The sequence below is a fragment of the Leuresthes tenuis genome, unplaced genomic scaffold, assembly GCF_036924035.1.
Source record: "Leuresthes tenuis unplaced genomic scaffold, fLeuTen1.0.hap1 SCAF_16, whole genome shotgun sequence".
Lineage (NCBI taxonomy): Eukaryota > Metazoa > Chordata > Actinopteri > Atheriniformes > Atherinopsidae > Leuresthes > Leuresthes tenuis.
The window spans coordinates 5,121,960-5,147,300 of record NW_027325370.1 but is presented as its reverse complement, the minus strand read 5'-3'; the positions used below and the strand labels follow the sequence as shown (position 1 = coordinate 5,147,300).

Here is a 25,341-nt window from a genome sequence, read left to right as displayed (position 1 = left end):
TTCATATTCATGCACAAGTTTATCTCACTACACATTGTTTATTAGGCATTTATATCAGTGGTGCATACTTATTAAGATGTAATTAGCATATTTGAATATTTTCATGGTTATATTACAATTTATTTCTTTTTTAGAAATTGATACATTGAAGTACAGTGTATGTGTAGAATATTTTCAGAACTCGCCAACCAAGCTATGCAGTTTCGCTAACATCTATATTCACAAGTTCATCACATATCACACAAATCTTCGCTTTGTATTCATCAGTCACAGAGACTTTAAGCATATGTCAAATTTCAACAGTGTTAAACTTTGACTCCAATGTGACTACAAATAAAAGCAAGAATTTTGAATTCTCTGTTAAGATTTCTGTTTTGAAACTTCATGAAAACCAGCAGGTGTTATCCTTATTAGCACGCGGGGATATAAAAAAATCAGAAAAAAATCTGATTGCATATTTTTCGGTTGATTCACTAGAGATTGTGATTATATATATATATATTCGAAAAAAAAAAAAAACGCCTTTATCTCGCCTTAGATGTAAATTTGCAGAGAATATATTTAACATTTAAAATAAATAAATGATAAAATACTCTTTTCTGCGTGTAACTTCCATTTAACGGCTCTATAATAAATGTCTGTGGCATCACTCGCAGGGTCGTTGAAGCTCCTTCCTGAATCTGTGTTTTATTTTGCAAAACAGTACCGGAAGTTATAGCTTTGCTCTGCTAAGTTTCTCATGAGATTCATGTTTTGTTAGCCAGTCTAGCAAGCCGATGTCGACTAGGTGAACTCACTATCAGATGATTGTATGTGGTAAGGCGTTTGCTTTTCTCGTGCTCTCTTTAAAACTTACACAATGTGGGAATGTAACGTAAACATATTTCTGAGCTAAGACACCGGACTTGGGTGCATTCGTGATTAATTACCTGCTGTGCTAATCAGCTAAGCTAGCTAACACTTGCTAACGGGAGCTTTCTTAGAAGCCAGCAGGAACCGCTTTGACGTTAATTTCATGCTCTTTCTGTGCGTTTCCACGAGCGAGTAAATTTCAGATCCGAGCGTTGCTTGCATTGGCATTAATATGCACACTGATAGAGGAATTTAGGTACGATTGTTCGCTTTTAATGTTCGCTTTTATTTGCGTTAAGGCCCGTGCTGCCACTGGGCCGATCATTTTAACCAAGCTGACCATCGTTTGGGGAAGTGACTTTATGCTGTGTAAGTCTAACTGAGATCGATAGATATCATACGACACTTGGAATAATCTGACAACCCATAGAGCCCTTTGTAGTCCACTGATAGGTGAAACATCACAGGTTAGTGATGCCACGTACAGGTGGGGTAACAGTGTGTTTCAGTTTTATAATGTCACTTGTCTCTGTAGTTTTACCGAAAGCAAGGATGGCATTGTGTCTTTGACTCTCCTCACTTGCATTTTATTTACAACAAGCACATGAATTACCCAACATCTGGTCTACATTAGTCTGTAATGACATTCCACTTTGTAATTTTCTCTGCTGTGACACCTTTAACATATGATAGTGTGATCTGTGTCTATGTAAAATGTGATTGCAGCATAAAACGGTTCGGACACCACTCCTAGCTCCAGGGCAGGATGGCACACCAACATACCCCACCTGAGATGTCCCAGAAGACAGAGTACCTGGAGCCAGATGATGAATCAGACAGGGATTCCGGTGTTGATGAGGACGCAGGAGAGGATGCTGACGGTTGTCATAAAAACAATGCAGCAGAATCAGATAAAATCGTGGAGGAAGATGACTTTGAAGAAGACAACAATCCTCCTGGGGAGGGACAAGACTTTACGGTCTTTGTTGCCTTCCAGGGAAATATGGAAGATGACGACTTCATTCAGAAACTTGACACAGTTCTCAGTGGCATACCTAACGCGCTTGATATGGGTTAGTTTATTTTGTTCTTTTTTTAACATAAAAGAATACACACACACACATTCAGAAAAACTTTGTAGTATTATCATTCTGTGTTGGTGTAGAAGAGTATGCCCTTGGATAGTTTCCTGTTTTTTGCAACATAGAACTTTTGAAAAAGTCTTTGTTATTGCGCTGACTTCAACCGTATGACACAGTAATTTGGAAGTGGTTAGTGTGCCACCTTGTTAAGCGCGCTGAGGCTGCAGAGCAGAACAAAGACTCCTCACACCTGCTGCGGTCCAAGACATTGAAGCTGGATTCTCTTGACGGAATGAGCCACTCACTGTAGAGACAGCTGAAAATATGGCCAAATTATTCACAAAACACTGGCAAGTACAAATATTTGCCATATTAGGATTTAGGGCTGGGTATCAATCAAAATTTTTCGATACTGGTACCAATACCGATACCTTCACTTCAATACCGGTTCCTGGGCGATACTTTTTTCGATACCAATTTTATAATATCAGTTCTAACAAAAAGGAAATTACTTTAGACATAACTGTACAAATCTTCAGTTTTATGTTTCAGCTCAGTATTTTTCCAATCCAAGCAGTTTTCTTTCCAGTGCAAAACGGGAGACAGGTTGGTGTCTAATACTATCCTACATACTGAGGATACTTTTCACTGAGTGGTTTTTCTTCAGAAACACCAACATGTCTGCTTTCTGTACGCATTAAGTTGCAGCAACATGAACGTTGCTGCCGGATTTCGCTGAACGTTAATTTACCTGTTAAAATGCCACACACTGCGCCGTCCCTGGTACTCTTAGATGAAGCCGAGTCCAGTGGTGGAGATTTAGAATTATGCTACTCGGACTCTGTGGCGTCCACAGGCTGACTTGAATGCTGAGAGGAAGATGGTTGAGGTCCGACCTTCTTGCAGTCAAACACGGAGCAACGTTCTGCTCTTAAATTGATTTTGTGCAGGTCAAATAATTCATTAAATTAGTCGTGTTGCTGGCCTGAGCAGCGATGACTTTTTGGCATATGTTGCATCTTGGCATCAATCTTGGTGAAATGGAGCCATGCTTTAGACTTCGGAGGCATTTTTTTAACCGGTTTGACGACACACACACAGCTACAGTTCCCAACGTGAACCCCGTCTGTGGGCGTAACCACATTTTCATGCATGTGGGAAAGTGTAACGTTAATACAGCCAACCGAGGGTAGCATGATCCGTTCTTGATCAGGTGATTAATCTCTGGGTACCGCAACTTGGCACCGAAAGACGAGGCATGTTTTGATACTCGGTACTACTGAAGTAGTTCGATCGGTGCCTTAAAAGAACTGAAGTTCGGTACCCAGCCCTAGTAGGATTACATGTTAGGATTCTCAGAGAACCACTGTGCAGTCCTTTTTGTTGTAGTAATACTTGTGTCCGTCTTTCTCTTGTCCTCCTGCAATTGATTAGATGAAGGGAAAAATATATTGTAATTGCAACACCAATATTACATAAAATGTCATTTTATTTTAGGATCTGACAGGCTGCAGCCACAGTGTGTGGAGCCATGGAACAGTGTGCGCGTTACCTTCAACATTCCTCGGGACGCTGCTGAGCGACTCAGACTGTTGGCCCAGAACAACCAGCAGCAGCTCAGAGACCTGGGGATTCTCTCTGTACAGATAGAAGGTAACGGCATGGTCTTCAAATTCAATCCACTGGTCTTCAAAACAGAATTTAATCAGTCCATCTTTGTTGGTAGCACTTCAGAAATAAAGGAGGCTGAAAAGCCAACCTGTACTTACAATGAGGGATGTTACTATTTATGCTCTTTGTGCTCAGGGGAGGGAGCCATCAATGTCGCCGTGGGACCAAATCGAGGACAAGAAGTCAGAGTGAATGGACCAATTGGTGCACCGGGTCAGATGAGAATGGATGGTGGCTTTCCAGGTCAATCTGGTCCAGGTAGTGGTTTACTGAATTTAACACAAAAATCAACAATAGACATTCTTTTGGTAACAGAGAGTTGTAGAGGAAGACAAGAAAATGTACTTTTTACTCTCACCATACTTTTAACATTCACTACTGTTCTAATATGCATTTATTTCCACAAGGAGGGGTAAGGATGGCTAACCCGTCAATGGTTCCCCCTGGACCTGGCATGGTAGGTCAGAATATGTTGCCAGGCAATAGTGGACAGATCCATCCTCGTGTCCAGAGACCACCGTCACAAACAGGTTTAGGTTTTTCCTTTTTTTGGAAAAATAAAAGTATATCAAAACTTTGAATATAATACAGATTGGATTGAACAGTAATATAATTCTGTAACTTCCTTAATCATAGATGTGATGGATCCAATGATGCCAGGTATGTCCGTTCAGCAGCAGCAGCAGCAACAACAACAGCAGCAACAACTTCAGCACCAACAGGCTGGTTCCCACAGCTCAGGGCCCATGCCTCCTCAAGCTGCCCATCATATGCAGGCTCTGCAGGCTGGGAGACCACTAAACCAGGCTGCACTGCAGCAACTTCAGCAACAGCATCACCAACAGCAGGCCCAGCAGCAAGCTCAGCTCTCCCAACTTGGACCTCGGCCTCCATTCAACCCTTCTAACCAGATGGCTGTGCCTCCTGGCTGGAATCAGTTGTCATCTGGTGTCTTACAACCACAAACAGCCCAAGGAGGCCCTGCCTGGAGAAAACCCCCACTCCAAGCTCAGATGGTTCAGCGCCCACCCTCTCTAGCTCCAGTTCCGACTCCCAATCATCCACCACCACCATATCCATTTGGCAGCCAGCAGGCTGGTCAGGTATTCAATGCCATGGGACAAGGACAATTACAGCAGCAACAGCAGGCAGGCATGGGTCAGTTTGCTGCTCCTCAGCCTAAAGGACAGCAGACTGGCCCTGGTGGTGTCACAGGACCACCCAGACCCCCTCCACCCCTCCCATCAACTTCTGGACCACAGGGCAACCTCACTGCCAAGTCCCCTGGATCATCTTCATCTCCTTTTCAGCAGGGTTCACCGGGAACACCTCCCATGATGGCTCAGAGACCTACAACCCCACAAGGTTTCCCCCAAGGCGTTGGTTCACCAGGAAGGGCAGCCCTCGGCCAACAGGGTAACATGCAACAAGGATTCATGGGAATGCCCCAGCATGGACAGCCCGGGGCCCAAGTTCACCCAGGCAAGTAACTGTTGTTGACTGTTTCTTGTTCGATTGAAATGCCCATCATACACAAAAGAATGGCTTTTTAAAGAAAGGCGTTTCTTTTTTCCATTGTATGACGTTCAAAATTAAAATCAGTAACCACTGATTGCAGGCATGGCAAAGCGTCCCATGGGCTTTCCAACCCCAAATTTTGTTCAAGGTCAGGTGAGTGCCAGCACCTCAGGGACCCCTGGCGGAGGAGCAACTCAGCAGTTACAGAGCAGCCAAGCAATGAGTCACACAGGTAAAATGTCATACCGCAGATGTGTGGGGGTATATCTATGGGGAAACGCTGGCACTCCTGTATTTTGGTGTGAATTTATTTATTGGAATGCAAAGTTTTGCTGTGAGAGTGACTTCACCATGACCAGCATCTGCTAAATCTGAGCATTATGATCCATGATATCATGTGCAGCAATTTAAAAGTGCTTATATTTGTGACCAGCAGGATCGGGTGTTTATGTTGGATAATGTTAAGGAAACATGATTACAGAGGTCGACCTTTTTATGAGTTGCTTTTTCATTCGGATCACCCCCCCCCTTAATGCACCCCATTTAGTATTATTTGACTGGCTGCTGTGAGAATAACAAAAGGAGATCTCGGGGTTATAATCAGACTTAACCATTTATTTCAGATACAGACTTGATTGCATTAATTTATTTGTGTAATTCAAGGATGAATATTTCTCAGGTGTTCAGCAGTTGGGGTGAGACGTTTGAATTTGATTATCATTCTTATTTATCCTAAATTCAAGAGAGGAATAGGTGAGGAGAAGAAAAGGGATCCATCTGTGCCACTGCTAGCCATATTCCGCATGTTCCAGTCCCCCAAAAATGGTCTGATAGCTTTAAAAAGTCTAGCATGTCATTTTTGCTGTCTCAATTTTTAAAAGCACAAACTTAAACCACTGTTTGTTTGTTTTGTTTAAGTTCAGGAAAGCCATTCTTTCTAAGTCCAGCCCTGTACTTTTGCTCCACTCATGTGTTGACTGTTGTTTTCCTGCAACAACTTTCCTCCCATTGATTGTAGAGTGGGACTTCTCTTTCAGCAGCGGGGGGGGGGGGCAATTTGGCCCTATCAGTTGTAAACGGAAGCACAACTTTGCCACACATGATTACCATATATTGCATCCCTGCAACTGTTCTTGTTCATGCATATTTTCTTGGTGTATTGCACTTGCGGTGCAATCTTGGAACACTGTCAGCGGAGCACGTATATGGTTGAGTATTTCCATATATTTAATGACAATTTAATACCAATGACGGTCCTAAATTCACAGATTGAAACAGGCAAGCTGTCGTATGTAACAAGAAACCAATCCTGCCAAATTGTGAGGTGGAACTTGTCAGAGCTGATCATTTGGAACAAGGTGTATCTCACATAAGCAACACTGCATTAGGTGTTTGGTAACATAGCCAAGAAGTTTTTAAATTGAGTTGAGGGTGAGTTGCTGCAACCAGCCTGAGGCCAGCCTAATTTGCCTGTAGAGAGACATGCATATTATATGAGGTGTTGAAACAAATTGGATACATTTTAAGGCATGAAAGTATTGCTTTCAAGAAAAAATTCTATAAAGATGCTGTTTTGATAGGCATTTGGGAGTTTTAGGGGTTTAGAGCAATGTCTGGCAGCAGAATTAGGAACAAAAAAATGTGAAAATTGTATATTTCTTTCCAACCTCTGTAGAATTTGTGCTTCTTACTTTTAAATTTGATTTGCTGTTTTCATTTGTTGACAGTCTGATTTAACTTTCTGTTTTTGGAGGGCATAACAGCTCATTGCCCGTAGTGAGAGATTTGAACTATTTTCTAATCTTTCCCTTTCTATTTTATATCAGGAGTGCCGCCATCAGGCTCCACACCAAACTCAATGCAGGGACCACCGCATGCACAGCCCAATGTTATGGGTGTACAAAGTAGCATGGCAGGTCCACCCCCTGGTACAACAGCTGGACCTAGTATGGGCCAGCAGCAGCCTGGCCTCCAGACCCAGATGATGGGCCTCCAGCATCAGGCCCAGCCTGTGTCTTCCTCCCCCAGCCAGATGGTTCAAGGCCAGGGTGGAGGTCAGACCGTCCTTTCAAGGCCCATCAGTCAAGGGCAGAGAGGAGGGATGACCCCACCTAAGCAGATGATGCCACAGCAAGGCCAGGGGGTGATGCATGGGCAGGGTCAGATGGTTGGAGGCCAAGGGCATCAGGCCATGCTCCTGCAGCAGCAGCAACAACAAAGCTCAATGATGGAACAAATGGTTGCCAACCAGATGCAAGGAAACAAGCAGACATTTGGAGGCAAAATTCCAGCTGGGGTTATGCCTGGCCAGATGATGCGTGGCCCTTCACCAAACGTTCCAGGTAACATGGCTCAGTTCCAGGGCCAGGTTGGCCCACAGCAGATGACCCCACAGCAGATGACTCCACAGCAGCAGCAGCAAATGGTTCAACTTCAGCAACAGCAGTTACAGCAGCAACAGCAGTTACAACAGCAGCAACAGCACCAGTTGCAACAACAACAGCTACAACAACAGCAGCAGCAGCAGCAACAGCAGCAACACCAACAGATGAACCAGCAGCAGCCTCAGCAGGTTCCAGTCGCTGGTAATCCCAATCAAGCTATGGGCATGCATGGGCAGCAGATGAGACTCCCTGCTGGCCATCATCTTATCCAACAACAGTTACAACAGCAGCATTTGCAGAAACAACAGCAACAAGCCATGTTACAACAGCAGCAACAACAGGCAGCTCAGCAACACTCGCATGCTATAGGAGATCCAAATAGTGGGACAGGAGACATGGGAGTCCAACAAATGGTCCCTGATATGCAGGCACAGCAACAGCAAGGCATGATGGGAGGCCCTCAGCACATGCAGATTGGAAATGGACACTTTGCAGGTCATGGCATGAACTTCAACTCCCAGTTTCCAGGTCAGATGCCAATTGGAGGACCCTGTGGACAACCAGGTGGCTTTACTGTTAGCAAAGATGTTACATTGACTAGCCCACTGCTAGTGAATCTACTGCAGAGTGATATCTCAGCCAGTCAGTTTGGACCAGGAGGAAAACAGGGTGCAGGTGGGGGAAATCCAGCCAAACCCAAAAAAAAGAAACCGGCGCGAAAGAAGAAGCCCAAAGAGGGTGATGGACAACAGCAAGCTGAAGGACTTGGGTAAGATTTTGTTTTGTTTTTTAAGTCTAGTTTTAGCTCAAGTAAACACATCCGTATTATACTCATCATTTGTCTGATTATCAACATTTTTATTCTCTCTTCTTAGTGGTCTTGATGTGGCTGCTGGCATGGAGGATTCCGAACTTTCAAATCTTGGTGGGGAACAAAGTTTGAGCATAGACAATTCAGGCCAGAAACTCCCTGACTTTGCTAACAGGCCTGCAGGTAAATAACTGACTCATGTTATCACAGTTGTTTATTTCTTTTTATTCAGAAAGTATTCAGTTGTACTTATTTGAGTACTTTTTTTTCACCCTCTTCTTTATACTTTAATCAAGGCTTTCCTGGCCAGTCTGGAGAACAGAGAGTACTGCAGCAGGTACCCATGCAATTTATGCAGCAGCAACCGCAGCAGCAACAACAACAACAGCAACAACAGCAGCAGCAGCAGCAACAACAACAACAACAGCAACAACAACAGCAACAACAAATGCAGCACATGCAACAGCAGCAGATGCAACAACAACAAATACAGCATCAGCAGCAAATGCAACATCAAATGCAACAGCAGCAAATGCAACAACAACAACAACAACAGCAGCAGCAATTACAACAACAGCAAATGCAGCAGCAACAGCAGCAGATGATGCAGATGCAGGGTCTTCAGAATGCTCCAGGACAACAAGGGATGACGGGACAACCGACATCAGGTCAAGGCCAGCCTCAGATGCATCCTCATCAGCTGCAGCAGCAACAGCAGCAGTCTCAGCAGCCACACTTGCAACAGCAGGTACCATTATTATGTGTATTAATGACTTTGTTTGGTATCAATACACAACACTTTTTCTATTCATACTTGCCATTGACCCCCATTTTATATTTTAGCAACAACAACAACAACAGCAGCAGCAGCAGATGATGATGATGCTACAGATGCAGCAGGAGCAGACAAAGAATCGCATGCCCATTCCCCCAGGAGGTCAACTCCCTCCACGGGGTGTGGGCAATCCAACCGAGGTGCAAAGACATCCTGTTACACAGCAAGGCAACATGCCTGTGATGATCAGCCTTCAAGGACATGGAGGTGTACCGCCGTCACCTGACAAATCCAGAGGGATACCCTTGATGGTAAACCCACAGGTGAGTGCTAAATATTGAGACATGCATATAAAATTGTGCAACATGCGATAGCAATGTTAACATTCACATCTCAGGCTAAAAACTAAGCTTTTGCAGCCTTAAGTTTATTGTCATGGGAGTAAACTGCACACCATTTATATTTCTTCCCTTTTTTAGCTTGCAGGAGCTGCTCGAAGAATGTCCCATCCTGATGTCGTGCAGGGTCCACAAGCAACTGGAACTGAGGAGGGCCCTGCAGGTGCCCACTCAAAGCAAGACAGGCCTAGTGGCTCAGAAACTGGGGTGCAGCCTGGAAATGGAACCCAGCAGATTGTTACCAGCCAAGGCTCCAATACTCACATGATGATGAAACAAGGCCCTGGTCAAGCACAAATGCCCCAGCACACTGGAGCCAGCCCCCAGCAACAGTTACCCACTCAGCCTCAGCAAGGTGGCCACATGCCTGGCCTTCATTTCCCCAATGTCCCAACAACTTCACAGAGCTCGAGGCCTAAAACTCCCAACAGAGCCAGCCCCAGGCCATACCACCATCCTCTCACTCCAACTAATCGTCCACCTAGTACTGAGCCCTCTGAGATTAACCTTTCACCTGAGAGGCTAAATGCTTCAATTGCAGGGCTGTTTCCTCCCAAAATTAACATTCCTTTGCCTCCAAGACAGCCGAACCTTAACAGGGGGTTTGATCAACAAGGTCTGAACCCAACAACTCTAAAAGCCATTGGGCAGGCCCCCCCCAGCTTAACTCTAACAGGAAACAACAACAACGGGAATACAGGTGGAAATAACACTAACAGTCAGCAGTCTTTCTCTTCTGGTGCTGGTGTAGGTGCTTCGGGGGCTAAACAGGACAAACAATCTGGAGGGCAGAGTAAAAGGGCAAGTCCTAGCAATAGTCGTAGATCAAGTCCAGCCTCTAGTCGCAAGTCAGCCACTCCAAGTCCAGGTAGGCAAAAGGGGGCAAAAATGACTGTCACCTGCCCTCCCCACCAGCAGCAGTTGTCAAACCCTCAAGGTCAAACAATGATGCTAAGTCCTTCCTCAGTACCTCCAAGTCCAACTCCAGTATCTATGCCTTCACAAGTGAGTGGAGGAATGGAGGCACACAAGACACAAAGCTCCCTTCATGGGATTCATGGTAACCCTGCTGATGGAGTCAGGGAAAATTCGGGAATGATTACCACAGAGCAGCGGCAAGTACCCCAACCTCAACCCCAGGGGCAGACTTTATCAGCCCCCAGAATAGCAAGTCCTCGTCTGCCTGCGCCTCAGCAGCCTAAACCTGACTTGGAAATACATACTGGCACAGTTGACAGGCAACCAACACATTCAGCAACTGTACAGGACTCAGAGGTCTCACCAGCTCTCAGAGCAGCTCCAACCTCCCTCAATCAGTTACTGGATAACACAGGTGCCTCAAACACACCGCTCCGGCCCACACAGACTAACGCTGCAGCCATGGTAAAAGACAGTCCCAAGCCTGCTTTGGATCCAGACAGGCCACATCACAGTAATTCCCAGATTACAGATAAATCAGCGTCTGTTGTTGCTGTTGCTACTGTAAGTGAAATGGAGCCTAAACCCAAACCTGCTGCACCAATCCCTGCTAGTAGTTCTAACCTGAAGCCTACATCAGTTCCCAGTTCACAGCCTCCAACTAATGTAAACTCTAGTCCTGCCGTTAGTCTGAACCAAAACCCCAACTCTAGTCTTGTCAATCCTATTCCAAATGTAAATTCATCAACCACCGTTTGCAGCTCAGTCAGTGCTAACACTAATGCCGCCCCAAGTGTAAGCGTCAATACGGTCTCTTCTAGTCATAACAGCTCTGCCTCAACTATTAGTACCAGTTCTATCTCCAGCTCTGCTGTAAACCCAACCAGTTCAGCTCTTAAGACAAACCCTAGTCCTAAACCTGTGACAAGTGTGCACTCAGTCATACAGATCCCTGCATCTTCAAGCACCATTTCCCCAAACCAGATCACAGTGTTCGTCACCTCTAACCCCATCACTTCTGCCCCCACTCCACAGGCACCTACATCTATGGTCTCCACCATGGTGGCTGTCCCTAACCAAAACATTAGACCTCAGGACATCCGACAGCAGAGTCCTGGCTCTCGATCTCCGTTTATAACCACATTTATCAACCCAATTTTCCAAGTTCCAGGCTCATCTGTGACTCCCAAAACAACAGTGGTATCACAGTCAGTCATGGTGGGGTCTATCCAAATGTCCACGGCAAACATTCAACTTTCTCCTGCCCCAAGCTCCACACAGTCCTCAGTGGGTAATATGGCCAGCACCCAGCCCACAAGAAGCGCTGTTGGACAGATCCAGATAGCCACTAGTCTGCCCTCATCAACCCCAGTTGGTACTCTCTTGGCTCCTCAGCAAGTTAACCCTGGGACCATCAAAACAGAAAGTCCAGGTGAGACAAATTCCTCTCAGAAACCCACTGTTCCGGTCTGTCAGCCATCTCCCCATCCAAGCCCTTCAGCACCATCTGCTTTTCAGCAAACTCCGACTGCTCCACCTCCCTGCTCTAGTCCAAGTGCTGTTAACACCATTCGAAAGAGTCCAATGTCTCCATCCCCCACTGCCCAAGTGAAAAGTAAGCCTGCACCAGCTGCTGTATGTGTTTCTGGTACAGATGACTCCCAGCAAAACACTGTAGAAAGGCCTCCACAGGTACATGCAGGGGCTGTCCCACCTCAGGTCTTTGCTCCTCCTGCTAGTACAGCCATTCAGACGGAGGCACAAGCTCCTCATACTACTGTTGTTGGTTCAAACATTACTCTGCCTGTAGTTTCTCCTCCAGTCCCTGCTCGAAGCCATGTTACTGTTCCTACTCAGTTTGTTGGTCAGGCTCCAGTGCTTGCTTCAATCTCAAGTCCAGCACAGGCTGTCAATCCTCAAGCTACTGTTGTGACTGTAGTTGGTGCTACCACTGGGGTCTCTTCCGCTACCTTGCTCTCTACAGTCACTCCTGTACAAAGTCCTGTTCCGTCTGTTGTTCCAATTAAACCTGGACCTGTTGAGGCTTCTCATACCACATCTTCTCCAGTTGCTAATCCCAGTGGACTTCCACATGGCCAATGTGAGGCTCCAGTTGCAGAGCCTTCAGTACCATCAGTGACAGCACCTGTTGAATCCATACCGACCACCCAAGGTAAGTTTTCTGTCAGGTGCAAGAATTATTGTGCAAGGCCTTCTCTCAACGCCCTGCGTACATTCACAAAGCCCCTTCATATGTGGTTTTAGCTGCGCAGGCAGAGCTGCACGGAATAATGTTTGACGCATGCAGATGTTTGACTCTATTCTTAATTTTATTATTTTGTCATCTCCTCTCCCAGCACCTCCTCAGCCGGAAGCTTCTCAGGAACCTGTTGCCATTGAGAAGACAAGTAAGTGTAGCTTTCCCTCCTTAGGTTGTAAAAGCCTATTTTAGGTTAAAAGGAACACTTTGATGAGAATTCATACATGAGCAACTTTGAGCTAATTTCTGTGTGTTCTTTTTAGGTGAAGAGGTCTCGACAGGTTCTGAGCAAGGGTAAGATTTCTTCAAATGTTAATTTTCTATCAAATATTGAATTTCTTTATTTGAAATTTCTTGTGCTGTTCTGTTGAGCTGCTTGTTTTGGGGGGATAATGTTTGAAGATGTTATCTACAGTTAATCTTTGAAAAGCTGACCCAGTCTTACTGGGTCATTTCTTCTTTTGAAGAAGAAATGCTTAGAGATTTGTTGCTCCACTGAAACTCAGGGAGTTCATTTGGTTGGCCATGGGGGTACATGGTGAGTGAAGGCTTCAGCAGTTGGTATGTATGATTAGCATGCAGTTATGTAAGTATTCCAATGGATGTCGAAAGCAAAGACAAAAAAACCAAAACTGTAACCTCTCCACTCTCTTTTATGGCCATATCTCTTTTCCTGGGGTTTGTCATAATATGGTGGGGGATGAAGCTATGTTTGTTCAGCACACTTTTTAGTTTACCGCTGTTTTTCCACTTCTATCACAGATGGGCAAAGAAAAGAAAGACGCCCATCAACTTAGTCCCAAGGTATGTATTTTAACATGTTTGTGTAGCAACGGCACAAGCAATGATCATGTCGACATAGTGGATGCTGTCGGGATGAAGACGGACAGTATCTGTGGTAGACGAGGAAAAACAGCAGAGTCCTGATTGGTATTATATCTTTCTCTGAGTAGAGCAGAGTTAATCAACGCCTGTGCTTGTTTAGTAATGCGTCTGTGTCTTGTCCTTCCTTGTCGTTTGTTGTTTTTCTGTCTGGTTCTCCCAGAGCTGCTGTGGAGAAGCCCAAGGGGCCAAGCAGGCGCAGCTCCCGAGCTGAGAAAGAGGTGGAGGAGGAGCCGGCAGCGGACAGCGGCATCAGGAAGAGATCGGCCAGACCTGGGACCAGTACTGCTGTAAAAGGTAATATGATATTAAAAGACATGCGTTACTCATCACTAGACACATGTAACAGGTGTATTACTGCCTTTTTCCTCCTTTTCTTTTCCAGAAACTGGAGCGAGCCCCACCCAAGCCAAACGAAGGAAATCTAAATAGTCACAACTGCAGTGGTGGTTGCCTGTGAACTGTACTGTAAAGGTTTTTGTTTCCCGTTGTGAATCAGTTGATAGAAGTTTCTCTCACCCAGATTCTGAATTTTCACTGGAGGAAGAGACCATGTACAGGTTGTTTTTAAAAAAAACAATGATGCTATTGTTTTGTCCATGCTATAATGTGAGATTGTAGTTAGAATGTGTGCATACAGTTTGTGTGAATGTGCTTTTTACATTAAATGCTGGATTAATCATGTGAAGACTGACAATGAAGCTTGCCATGACTGTATAATTATGTTGTAAAATGGAAATAAATTTTCTACTGCTTTTGTTCTGTGAAAAGTGTCAGCCTAAAGATCTAATTTTACAACATCAACTGTAGCTATTGGTATATGTTTAGCTTTAAACATGGTCTGCACCTACTGTAAGGACATCTGTACATGTTAACGCTGACATATCTGAGGCAAAAATGTTACCCGACTAATTTAATAAATTATATCTTGATGCTGGTTCATATGAGGACCTCGCAGAGCGTTACATTGGTGAGCATGCGCAGTCGGTAAACGTTGGCACTCCATTCCAGGCTGTCAGTGAGGGTTCCCTGAACCTCGCATCCTTTGGCAGTTGCATCTTAAACAGCCGTCTACTGTGATAACTGCCTGATTCACACACAAAAACAACCGGACCATGAGTGGAGATCATGGACGTGGAGAGTCTCAGGTAGCTCTTGGTCAATAGTCGTTGTTTATTCAATAATGTGCATCAATTCCTTCGCAACAACTGAAAGCCCTAGTAATAACCGTTTAGATATGAAATAACAGTAAAGAACCGCCAGTTAGCATTGGAAGTTAGGCTTTTCTTGTAGTTTTAGGGACAATTATTTAAGTACGTTGTTTTCCCGAAAAACAAACAAAAAAACGTATTTACAGGGTACAGTTGTCTGTCAATTGAAACTTGAACAGCCAAGCTACCGGCATCCTTGAAACTGAAATGTTAAAAGCATTTTTTCTCCCAATTTTCAGGTCAACTGCGGATCTAAAGGAAGCGGTAGGTCCTTTGACGAGGATTTTTCTATTCATATTTTCCTATTTTAGTCGTAATCATGTCTACCTGTCTACTGTTAGTTTTTAAAGGACAGAAATGGCGTCCCAGAGACTAAGTCCCTTCTCCACTCTCTTGCGGCTATTGTTCAAAAAGATGGTCTGAAACGTTCACTTGCCACCCTCGCTTTATTAAGGTAATTGGGTATTCTGAAAGAGTTTGGCTTCGACTTTAATGTTCATGCTTCATTTTGGCAATGTTTGCCTGCAGTTAATAAGAATTTTTGAGCCGAAAGTGGCCGAATTGGGGCTGAGGACTTAGTCTCTGCGCCATTTTCTTTTTCTGTGTGTAGCATCCAGGGCGCCGCTCACTGAGCCAACTGTCCGCCGTGATATGGAGGCTTGAGCTGGGTCTTTATCGCCTCTTCGTGCCCGTATCTCACCACCGCCAGCGCTCTGCCCACATCTCCTTTAAATAGACCTTTATACGCAATGCAAGCGTAGAATGCACATGAGTTTAACAACTTTACATCATGCATAAGAAAGTTGCACACATTATTGAGCGCAAATGCCTTGTGTTGTCATTTTTTATCCAATTAAAGCCTCTGCAAGAGCGTCCGTTAAACTTGGAAAGTTGTCAGCACTTTTCTTTTTCATGAGCGCTCGTGTTGCTACCTAATTTGAGGGAAAGCCGAGCCTTGCGTGGGAATTGATTTGCTTTATACTGGGATATATATATATATATCTTTATCATAGTCAGATTGCAGACAATAACGTTATAATATTCGCATGACAACATGGAGCCTTAGGTTTCTCTGAGGAAACATTTTAGGGTATAAAACCAGTAGAATCCCTTATTTACAATTAAAACCCAAAGCAAAGTAAAGCTGCTTTAATATTTCAAGGAACATTTCGAGGCCAAGATCAAATAAATTTGCTTGCAAATGGCACTGGTGTGGTGTTTTTCTTAATGGCTGTACTTTGACTCCCTGGTGGCCTTCCACTGAACACCTGTAACTAAGCTACATGATACCTTTTATGTTCAGTGTAAAATTCATGCACATCAGTAGATTTGCTCCAGTTGTTCCTTGTGGCTCTAAAGTAGATAGACTTCCGCTCTAGCAAACAATTTAGCGGGGAATCTGGCATGTTTTACCTCACTACAGCCATTTGGCTGTTTTAGGAGTCATTTTCCTCACAGAGTAATTTTACACAGATAGATTAGATTGCCGAAAGATTAAGCTATATCCACCTTCACAAGCTACCGGAATGAAATGCTGCCTTTTGATTAATCCGTGGTAAGGACCCAGTTATGACTCGGGTATTTATGTTTACACGGCGCAGCTTTTAGTTTGGGATGTTTTTAATCTGTGGTATTTTTTTCTGCCCGAATTGGTATTGCGTTTTGTTATGTCACCTGTGTGTAGCTCTGTTAAGTTACTTGTTTTAAATACTCTGTTGCATTTTGCTCTCACGGAGATCTGTCTTCCAGTAGTCCTCCTTACAAAGTATCCCTTTGTAGCCCTGGTTTTACACCATTTCACCCAACTCAAATGTGCAGTCTCATTAAAGCTCTTACAGAACGTGACCTTAAAATGTCATCCAAATCTAACCGAGAGAGACAGCTATAGAAGATCTATACTCTCAAATGGTCCACCTGCCTTGTGATATGACTTGATTTGTTTCTCATGTTCACATACAAACGTATCTCTCCATTGTATTGCAGACTCTCACAAACATAAAGACAAGCACAAAGACAAGGAACACAGACACAAAGATCACAGGAAAGACAAGGAGCGAGAGAAATTCAAGCACAGCAACAGGTATGAATATAAGACATGGGTGCTGATGTAGGACAGTTACAGCCTCATGATCAGTTTTCATTGTCAACATGGAACATTTATGTGTTCCTCAGTGGCTTTTGCTGTTTTACATGACTGTCGAATGAGGATGAAGATAAAACTCACACATTTGCTTACAGTTACTCCCGGTTTGAAACATAGAGAAGAGGCCAGAGTTTCAACAAACACGGCACAGAGGATGAAGCTGATTTGATTGAAACGTACAGAAACCTGCCATGTTACCGTAAACATTTCATCTGTGGAGCTTTTGTAATTTCAGCCCTTATGGAACACTTTCTATTTTCCCTTTTCTCTGGTAGAAATTTGTTGTGATACACAGTATAATTGCAGAGCCGTAACTTTGGCCATTCTCATTCGGGATGCTGCTATTGCATGTTAAAGATGATAGAAAAAAGGTCAGTTGCTGGTGCTCGGTTCTTTGTCGATGACATCCTTTGTGCCCGCACTGCGTCTGACATCTTGCACTTGATCTCTGACCTCTGTGGCTTCTGTGCTCCAGCGAATATAAGGAGCACTCTGAGAAGAAACACAAAGACAAGGAGAAGCTGAAGCACAGCAACGGCAGCTCAGACAAGCACAAAGAAAAACTCAAAGAGAAGAGGAGAGAGGACAAGGTTTGTAATCAGTCACTCACGAGTGGTTTTCAAAACACATTCTGTTTTGTTTTGTCATCTCCACTCAATTAGTATTTTGTTCCATTAACATCGAGACCTTTTATTCTCATTCTTATGAAATAACTTTTGTTGTCCAGACATAGTGCTCGTGTTTATTGAGACCTTTTAAGAGGTTGAAGAGATTTACCTCATTAGCAAACACTATATAAAACCTACTAATTGCCCACGTTCCCTCCAGCTTTCTATTAACTCTCTCCATGATTTAGGGTTGAGATAGTCTAAAGATGTCAAAGCAGCTGATGTACATTTTAATGATCGGCTGTGTTTCTGTCCATTTTTCACAGATTCAGTCACCCAGTTCAGATAAGCCAAGAAAAGAGAGGGAAAATGGATATGCAAGGTAAACGCCGTCACTTTTTTGCAGCTAATGCAAAAATAAAGGCGAAAGCAGCATAGCTGATACCACAGATTCGGCTGCTGCTTGGTTATCATTAATGGACTGTTGCTTGCCATGTCTCAATGTGTGACTCAGAGAGACGAGTCCCGCTGCCGTTAAGAGCGAGCCTGAAGAAGACAACGGCTTCTACCCGTCCCCCCAACACAGCAAGCCTTCCAAACGGGAGTATGATGATGATGAAGAGTAGGTGTCACTCTCATCGAAATTCCAGTAGTTGTAGAAAAGGTTTGGTTCTCTATCATTTCTAAAAAAATTGTTCACAGATTTGAATACAAGCCCAAGAAAGTCAAGCTCGAACACGACAAAAAGGCCAAAAAGAGGAAACACGAGTATGGAGAAGACGAAGATGATGAGGTACATTAGGTGTCTGTGCATTTCTGTTGGAAATGCATTGTTGAGTTTTCCGGACGTGTGTTTTTGGACGTGACTTCGTACCACATTGGTTTATTATGTTGTCTTTGTTGTGTTTGAGGATGTGAAGCACAAAAAGAAGACGAAAGGCAGGAAAGCAACAGAGGGAAAGAAAGCCAAAAAAGAGGAAGAGGAGAAGTGGAAATGGTAAGATCATTTTGGACAGTCTGAGAACAGTTAGCTGGTACAGTATACATACAACACCCACAGAGAAGCAGGCATGGTGCTGTTCATTTCTCTGATGAGCTGTGTTTTCTTTGTGCTTATCAGGTGGGAGGAGGAACGATACACCGATGGCTCCAAATGGCGCTTTCTTGAACATAAGGGTCCGGTGTTTGCTCCTCCGTATGAACCCTTGCCTAGCAAAATAAAGTTTTACTATGATGGTGAGCCTCGGTGAAAATGAAAATGTAATTCGTAATCGATGATGTTTTGATGGAGACTTTAGTGTTTTATGCTTTATTTTAGGAAAGCCAATGAAACTAGGAGCTCCTGCTGAGGAGGTCGGCACATTTTTTGCCAAGATGTTAGATCATGAGTACACCACCAAGGACATCTTTAGAAAGAATTTCTTTAAGGACTGGAGGAAAGTGAGTAGAATAGAAAAGTATTATAGCACTCATGAGCCAACAGAGAGTTTCAAGTTCTCAGGATTTAAACCAGGATGTCTTCTCTTGTATCTTAGGAAATGACAACAGAAGAGAAGTCGGTCATCACTGACCTAAATAAGTGTAACTTCAGTGAAATGAGTGAGTACTTCAAGGCTCAATCAGAGGCTCGCAAACAGATGTCAAAGCAGGAGAAACAGGTAGCTTTTCATTCACACTCTCCCAACCCTCAGAACTGTTGAATGTCTAAACCTTATTTTCATCCACTTTTCAGAAAATCAAGGAGGAAAATGAGCGAGTCCTCCAGGAGTATGGCTTCTGTATCATGGACAACCACAAGGAAAGGATCGGAAACTTCCGCATCGAGCCGCCGGGCCTTTTCCGAGGGCGAGGCGACCATCCAAAGATGGGAATGCTGAAACGCCGCATCAGACCCCAAGATATTATTATTAACTGTAGCAAGTGAGTAATACCAAACCAGACACCCAAGAAACCCCCAAATCTGTCAATAGGCTTATGTGATCTACTGCGTCTAGTTCTGAGGTGTACCACCAGGTGGCCCTGGCAAACCACTGGAGGTACAGAAATGACGGGATAGAGACGGATGAATGAATTACAGGGATAAGATGAGAGAAAGTGTGTGGGGAGGCTCTCATCTTGTCAGAGTACACTTCACATTTGTTGTCTTGTTCTTTCCTCCCTGCACTGTGTTAAACGTCTTCTCTCTTTATCTGCCCTTCCATCTCCCAACTATTCTGTTGTGAACGCAGGAGTTATTTATGGACTCTGGAAATAATGTTCCTTTTATCTCTTTCATTCCATGCCTGAGGAGTGCATGTGAGAGATAGTGAGGGGTAAATTGCAGTCACTTACCATCAAGAAGAGACTGAGGGAAAACAATTTCTGTGGCATGTACAGTTTGGCAGATATATCACTTCGATGCACACGCACACACACACACACACACACACTGCTGGCACTGTGTCAAAGGTAGCACTTCCTGTCAGAGTATACTGTATCTGCACAAACAATTACACAACCCAGGGAGGACGTGTTGATCTCCACATACTGGCCTTAATCTCCACACTATTGTCTCATAGTTGCAGTGATTACAGCATGAAGTAAACCCTGGACTGATCCGTAAGGGAACATTTTCAAGAAATGATCTTGTGACAAGAATAGTTTTTGTACGTGTGGGTAAAAATGTGGCTACAGTGGGGTTAGAGAACACTGTTAAAGCTCCTCCACGTTTCAAACACATGACAAAACTTATCGACACTCTTTGCACCTGTTTTTAGTTAACTCGGCTCGTTTCTTTAAAGGGATTCCAAGCACCCTAAACCTCCTCCAGGCACAAAATGGAAGGAGGTTCGCCATGACAATAAGGTGACCTGGTTGGCATCGTGGACAGAGAACATCCAGGGCTCCATCAAGTACATCATGTTGAACCCCAGCTCTAGAATCAAGGTACCTGTCCTCTCACACCCTCCTATTTTACCATTGTTCCTTTGAAGGGAAATAATAAAGGATTTTTTTTAAAAATCTGCCTGTGTGTGTTTGTGCAGGGGGAAAAGGACTGGCAGAAATATGAGACAGCTCGACGTTTGAAGATGTGTGTGGATCGCATTCGGACTCAGTACAGAGACGACTGGAAGTCAAAAGAGATGAGGATCAGACAGAGAGCTGTGGCGCTATATTTTATAGACAAGGTGAATAAAATAAGAGTGAAAATCATTAAAAAGTCATAAGACTGAACTGAAGTGAACTGCTGAAATTTACAGCTATTACTATTTAAAAAAAGTTCATTGAATGAATCCGGAGGAAGTGGTTCCCTTTTATAATCTTGATAATAACTATGATGTGTGGTGGTTCCCTTTCAGTTGGCTCTGAGGGCGGGTAACGAGAAAGAGGAAGGTGAGACAGCGGACACTGTTGGCTGCTGCTCGCTGCGGGTGGAGCACATCAATCTGCATCCCAAGATGGACGACCAGGAGTATGTGGTGGAGTTTGACTTCTTGGGAAAAGACTCCATCCGCTACTACAACAAGATCCCAGTGGAGAAAAGGGTAAGAAGGAGAATGAGGGGAAAAAGTAGGAGAGGAACATGCGAATAAACGGAGAGAAAGGCGCTGATATTGTGGCCGATATTTGGTACAGCAAAATTGAGAATTTCTGCTCTGATGACGGTGCTGTTGGTATGTTTTTGACATATTTGGAATTTTGGGTCAGTGACAAGAAGCCGTTACATTGTGGAAGATGTTTGTGTTTTCCGTCAGTTCTGCTGCAGAGGGTCCTCTGTTTCCTGCTATTACACGCACACGGAAAGTGCTGTTTTCAATTACAGATCCCTGAGTGTGCCGGGACTCTCTGCTTGATGACATTTCCTTCTACTTTGCCACTTAAATATTGGAGCAGTTATATAAATGGCAAACCAATAAACCACCTGTACCTGCAGTCGTGAAAATAAATAAATGACACCCCCTTCTGGCAGAAATGTGATGGTGCACCTATGAAGACTGCTGAAACCTGCACAGTTAAATTAAACTGTCTCTGTTTATTCCTGATCAGGTCTTTAAAAATCTCCGGTTGTTTCTGGAAAACAAGAAACCTCAAGACGAGCTCTTCGACAGACTGAATGTAAGAAATGCAGTCCCAGCATTTTCTATTGCTCCTTTTTTCAAAATGTTTGCCCATCTTTACCCTTCCTTCCCTCCTTTTTATGTTTCCTTTAGACTTCTATTCTCAATAAGCACTTACAGGAACTAATGGATGGACTAACAGCCAAGGTTTTTCGCACCTACAATGCCTCAATCACCCTGCAGCAGCAGCTTAAAGTACTTACCTGCCGTGAGTAACAGCAGCTTCATTCGAAACAATGAATCATATACAATAAGCGATGCCTGTAAGAAGTTTTAAAGCACGATTATCCTGTTCTCATGACTGTGTATGATTCTGGTTTTATGATTAATCTCCTCAAGCATACACTGTAGATACAGATGTAGATGCTGGCTGCTGTGTTGTGAAGTTCTCATACTGTCTTCTGACATAAGACATCATTTAAATCTCAGTCTTTTAAAAACTTCTTCTCTTGGGTTGTTGGGTCAACAGCTGATGACAGCGTCCCAGCCAAGATCCTGTCATATAACCGAGCCAACAGGGCAGTGGCTATTCTCTGTAACCACCAGAGAGCTCCACCCAAGACTTTTGAAAAGTCCATGCAGAATCTTCAGACCAAGGTAAGCCAGTAGCCTTCCTTTCCTCTCCTCACCTTTCGATAGTTCAGATATTCTGTCATTTTCATCCAGATTATTTTCTTCGCTCAGCATGTGTTTGTTGTGATTGCAGATTGACGACAAACAAAACCAACTATCTGCAGCCAGGAAGCAGCTGAAGGCTGCCAAGGCTGATCACAAGACTTCTCGTGATGAAAAGAGCAAAAAGTAAGAACGCCTGAAACGCTGCTGTCCAGCAGGAGAGTGTTTGATTTATCACTTTCATGGCTATCTATCTCAGGGCTTGTTGGGGTGGAAGGCAACAAACTTTTACTCCTACAGTCGTGTCAACGACTGGATGGCATCTGTTTTTCTGTAAAATTCATCCCTGCCTCTGTGGACCTTTTTCACTCTGTCTGTATCTTTATACATCCTTCTCTCTGATTTTGTCTCCCTTTCACCCTCAGGGCTGTAGAGATGAAGCGCAAAGCCGTGCAGAGGATAGAAGAGCAGCTGATGAAACTCCAGGTCCAAGCCACGGACAGAGAGGAGAACAAGCAGATTGCTCTGGGCACTTCCAAGCTCAACTACCTGGATCCGCGCATCTCAGTTGCTTGGTATTTAAATTTGTGTTTATTAAGTGCTTACTATTATTTGATGGCCGTTCCAAATGTGGTTTAAAAAGCTGTAACAGTAAGTGAGTTACTTGTCCACTTACTTGTTCCACGGCCCGGCTGTCTCCTCGTGGCTGGGTGTGCAGAGGGCATATCCACCTCAGTGACAGAAAGGCAGGAAGTGATCTTGCATGGTAGGAAAAGGAGCAGCAGCAGCAAAAAAGCTAGCGGCTGCAGAAAGAAAACAAGAGGAAGAAAAGCGTGTGAGCACAAGGAACAATGGGGTTTGTTTCTGTAAGCTATGGAGCGTCCCCAAACAGCACTCCTTCCTCCATGTGGGAAGTCAATGAGGAGCTGTCTGTGGCTGAATACACTTCCATGCCTCAGAGAAGGGGACGGCCCTCCCTATCCAGCCCCCCCACAGATATTTATGAGACGCTCATCCTCAAACAAAATGAAATCAGGAATTTCTCCGGTTGTTTGGTGTGAAGGATGGGGTTCCGTTAAGTTGGGTGGTGCATGGGAACCCGGGCTTCAGTGTAGCGAGGAAGACACAGACGAGGAGAATATCTTAAGTATAAGAAATGCTTGATTATGACTTATGAAAATGTTTTGTAGCCTTACATAAGTGGCTGTGTTAGTCCACAGCTTAACTTATAGCACAAATGCCTGGAAAATCCAAAGCACTGTTGTTTCAGAGCTCTCGCCTTGTGTTAGAAGTCAGCCGATGAAAATATCAAAAGCAGCAGGATCAGAGCTTCACTGTTACCATGCGTTAACAGAACGAGCAGTTTCACATTTTCTTTTAGGAGGTGGGGTGCCATCTAATCTATCAATGGAAATTCCCTTTTAGTAAATTCAGGCGGCATAAAGGTGACGTTGATTTAAACTGTCGGCGGTGTTTGGTTCTTTGCAAGTTGGAAATATCACGAATATCTGACAGCGATGTTATCTTTTCTTCGACTGCAAATCCATCACTAAGTGACCCAAAAAACCACCAACAAAGTGAATTCAGCTGTTCAGAAAGCTGCATGGGCGGTTCCCCACATGAGGGTTACAGGCTACAAACTAACATCGCCATGGCAACGTGTGAGCGCTCACGAGCCACAGTGATGTCCTGTTTGGCTCAGCCCCGTTTTTGCCCTGAACCGATCCGTCTTTCCCCCTGTCCAGGTGCAAGAAGTGGAGCATTCCTATCGAGAAGATCTACAACAAAACCCAGAGAGAGAAGTTCGCCTGGGCGATTGACATGGCTGAAGAGGATTATGAGTTTTAACCGCTCTTGGCGTGTTGCCTCTTCTCTCCCCGGGCCTTTCATAGTGAGGGTGGTTTGTGGTTGATGTCACATGACTCCACTGTGTGGTGATTGCAGCCCGGTGACAGCGGAAGCTGAGACTTTGCCCAAGCTGTGATCACAGGTGAATAATTGTGCTGTAAATATTTACTGGTCCGTGTCCAGGGAAAAAAAGTCTGGAATTATTTCACCGAGTTGCCAAAAGGCGTTCCCTGTTTAAAAAAACAACCTTTCTAATAGTGTATATGTAGCTGCAGCTATCCCACCGTAATCCAACCGCCATGAACACACTAGTATTATGTTAAACCAGATGAAATGTTCGGAGATTTGTAAGCCATCAGATTTATTGATATAGACTAATCTATATTCTCATAGATTAAGGAATTAAGGAGGATTTTTTTTGTGTGGGAGAAGCAACACGAGAGATGATGCTGTGATGGATTTCAGTGTGACTGACCGGTGCAATGCCTGACAGAGGGAAGCTTAGCACTGCGCTGAACACATATTAACACGCAGAATCCACGCAGTTTGAGCTTGCTGTTTATTTCAGGGATGTACACATGTTTGTCATGTTCAGTGACTGTAATTCAGTTCTTTAAAATGTGTGCTGTACTCATTGTCAACGTGAAGCTCTTCGTTGCTTTTAATTGTGTCTGTTTCCTCAGTTTTACAATGAACAGGGCGTAACGTCGATCTTGGTTACTTGAAATAGCCCGAAGCATACGTTCAGTGTGCCAGAGCTAAAAGGGACTGTTCCCTCTGACTGAGGGGAGTGGATTTTGCCAAAAGAAAAAAAAAAGAAAAAGAGAAATCACATGGTGTATCTTCGTAGTGTGTTGTTTTTGTATTGCTATAATGAAGCAGAAACCGTCTTTTAAAAGTTTCCTAATGTGAATGGATAATCTAACTTTTGTCATTAAGATTTCCTGCTTTTCGACCGTGTGTCACATTGGTATCATGACTTGGAAGCTTGGTTGTTTTGAGCTTTGTAGTCTTCAGAATAAAACATCAGCTTTGTCCTTTTTTTTGTCTTTCCTTTGTCATCTTGTCTCTTCCTGTTTGTAAAATGGGAGCACACACACACACACACACACACACAGAGAAACACAGTGTTGTCAGAGGGTTAATCAGCTACAATCAGGATTCAGGGTCCAACAATCACCATTATCAGTATTAGTCTCAACTTTCACATACATTTACCTGTAAAACTGTCGTTTTTGTGGGAGAGTCCAATGAAGTTACCTGTTGTG

At 44.0% G+C, this 25,341-nt stretch overlaps 2 protein-coding genes across 4 annotated transcripts; both read left to right on the top strand.

Moving 5' to 3' along the window:
• The first annotated feature begins 726 nt into the window (after positions 1–726).
• On the top strand, positions 727–14,321 carry ncoa6 (nuclear receptor coactivator 6). Of its 3 annotated transcripts, XM_072366412.1 has the most exons (18): positions 727–816; positions 1,152–1,221; positions 1,579–1,925; positions 3,432–3,587; positions 3,741–3,863; positions 4,013–4,135; positions 4,242–5,087; positions 5,224–5,355; positions 6,950–8,276; positions 8,383–8,501; positions 8,615–9,066; positions 9,162–9,416; positions 9,573–12,582; positions 12,767–12,817; positions 12,933–12,963; positions 13,432–13,473; positions 13,715–13,848; positions 13,937–14,321. In XM_072366412.1, the coding sequence occupies exons 3-18, from the start codon at positions 1,619–1,621 to the stop codon at positions 13,981–13,983; spliced, it is 7,155 nt and encodes a 2,384-aa protein (XP_072222513.1). In that variant the 5' UTR covers positions 727–816; positions 1,152–1,221; positions 1,579–1,618; the 3' UTR covers positions 13,984–14,321. The 3 variants fall into 3 exon arrangements, with proteins under 3 accessions (XP_072222513.1, XP_072222512.1, XP_072222514.1); XM_072366411.1 differs by lacking the exon at positions 1,152–1,221 and having other exon boundaries at positions 728–816; XM_072366413.1 differs by lacking the exons at positions 1,152–1,221; positions 13,432–13,473 and having other exon boundaries at positions 728–816.
• Positions 14,322–14,557: 236 nt separating this feature from the next.
• top1b (DNA topoisomerase Ib) lies at positions 14,558–25,108 on the top strand. Its single transcript, XM_072366416.1, has 21 exons — positions 14,558–14,699; positions 15,002–15,026; positions 16,746–16,842; positions 17,381–17,495; positions 17,840–17,895; positions 18,028–18,135; positions 18,216–18,306; positions 18,425–18,510; positions 18,634–18,749; positions 18,832–18,953; positions 19,049–19,171; positions 19,246–19,433; positions 20,294–20,438; positions 20,537–20,680; positions 20,852–21,037; positions 21,540–21,608; positions 21,704–21,818; positions 22,080–22,207; positions 22,317–22,411; positions 22,651–22,800; positions 23,971–25,108. The coding sequence occupies exons 1-21, from the start codon at positions 14,667–14,669 to the stop codon at positions 24,071–24,073; spliced, it is 2,295 nt and encodes a 764-aa protein (XP_072222517.1). The 5' UTR covers positions 14,558–14,666; the 3' UTR covers positions 24,074–25,108.
• Positions 25,109–25,341: the final 233 nt, after the last annotated feature.

Bases quoted from the DNA above. Each gene is read 5' to 3' on its own strand.
- ncoa6 (XM_072366412.1), top strand. From the start codon at position 1,619: ATGGCACACCAACATACCCCACCTGAGATGTCCCAGAAGACAGAGTAC. The intron at 12,583-12,766 runs GTAAGTTTTCTG...CTCCTCTCCCAG, and splicing joins ATCCATACCGACCACCCAAG to CACCTCCTCAGCCGGAAGCT. The intron at 12,818-12,932 runs GTAAGTGTAGCT...TGTTCTTTTTAG, and splicing joins TGTTGCCATTGAGAAGACAA to GTGAAGAGGTCTCGACAGGT.
- top1b (XM_072366416.1), top strand. From the start codon at position 14,667: ATGAGTGGAGATCATGGACGTGGAGAGTCTCAG. The intron at 20,439-20,536 runs GTACCTGTCCTC...GTGTTTGTGCAG, and splicing joins ACCCCAGCTCTAGAATCAAG to GGGGAAAAGGACTGGCAGAA. The intron at 22,208-22,316 runs GTAAGCCAGTAG...TTGTGATTGCAG, and splicing joins TGCAGAATCTTCAGACCAAG to ATTGACGACAAACAAAACCA.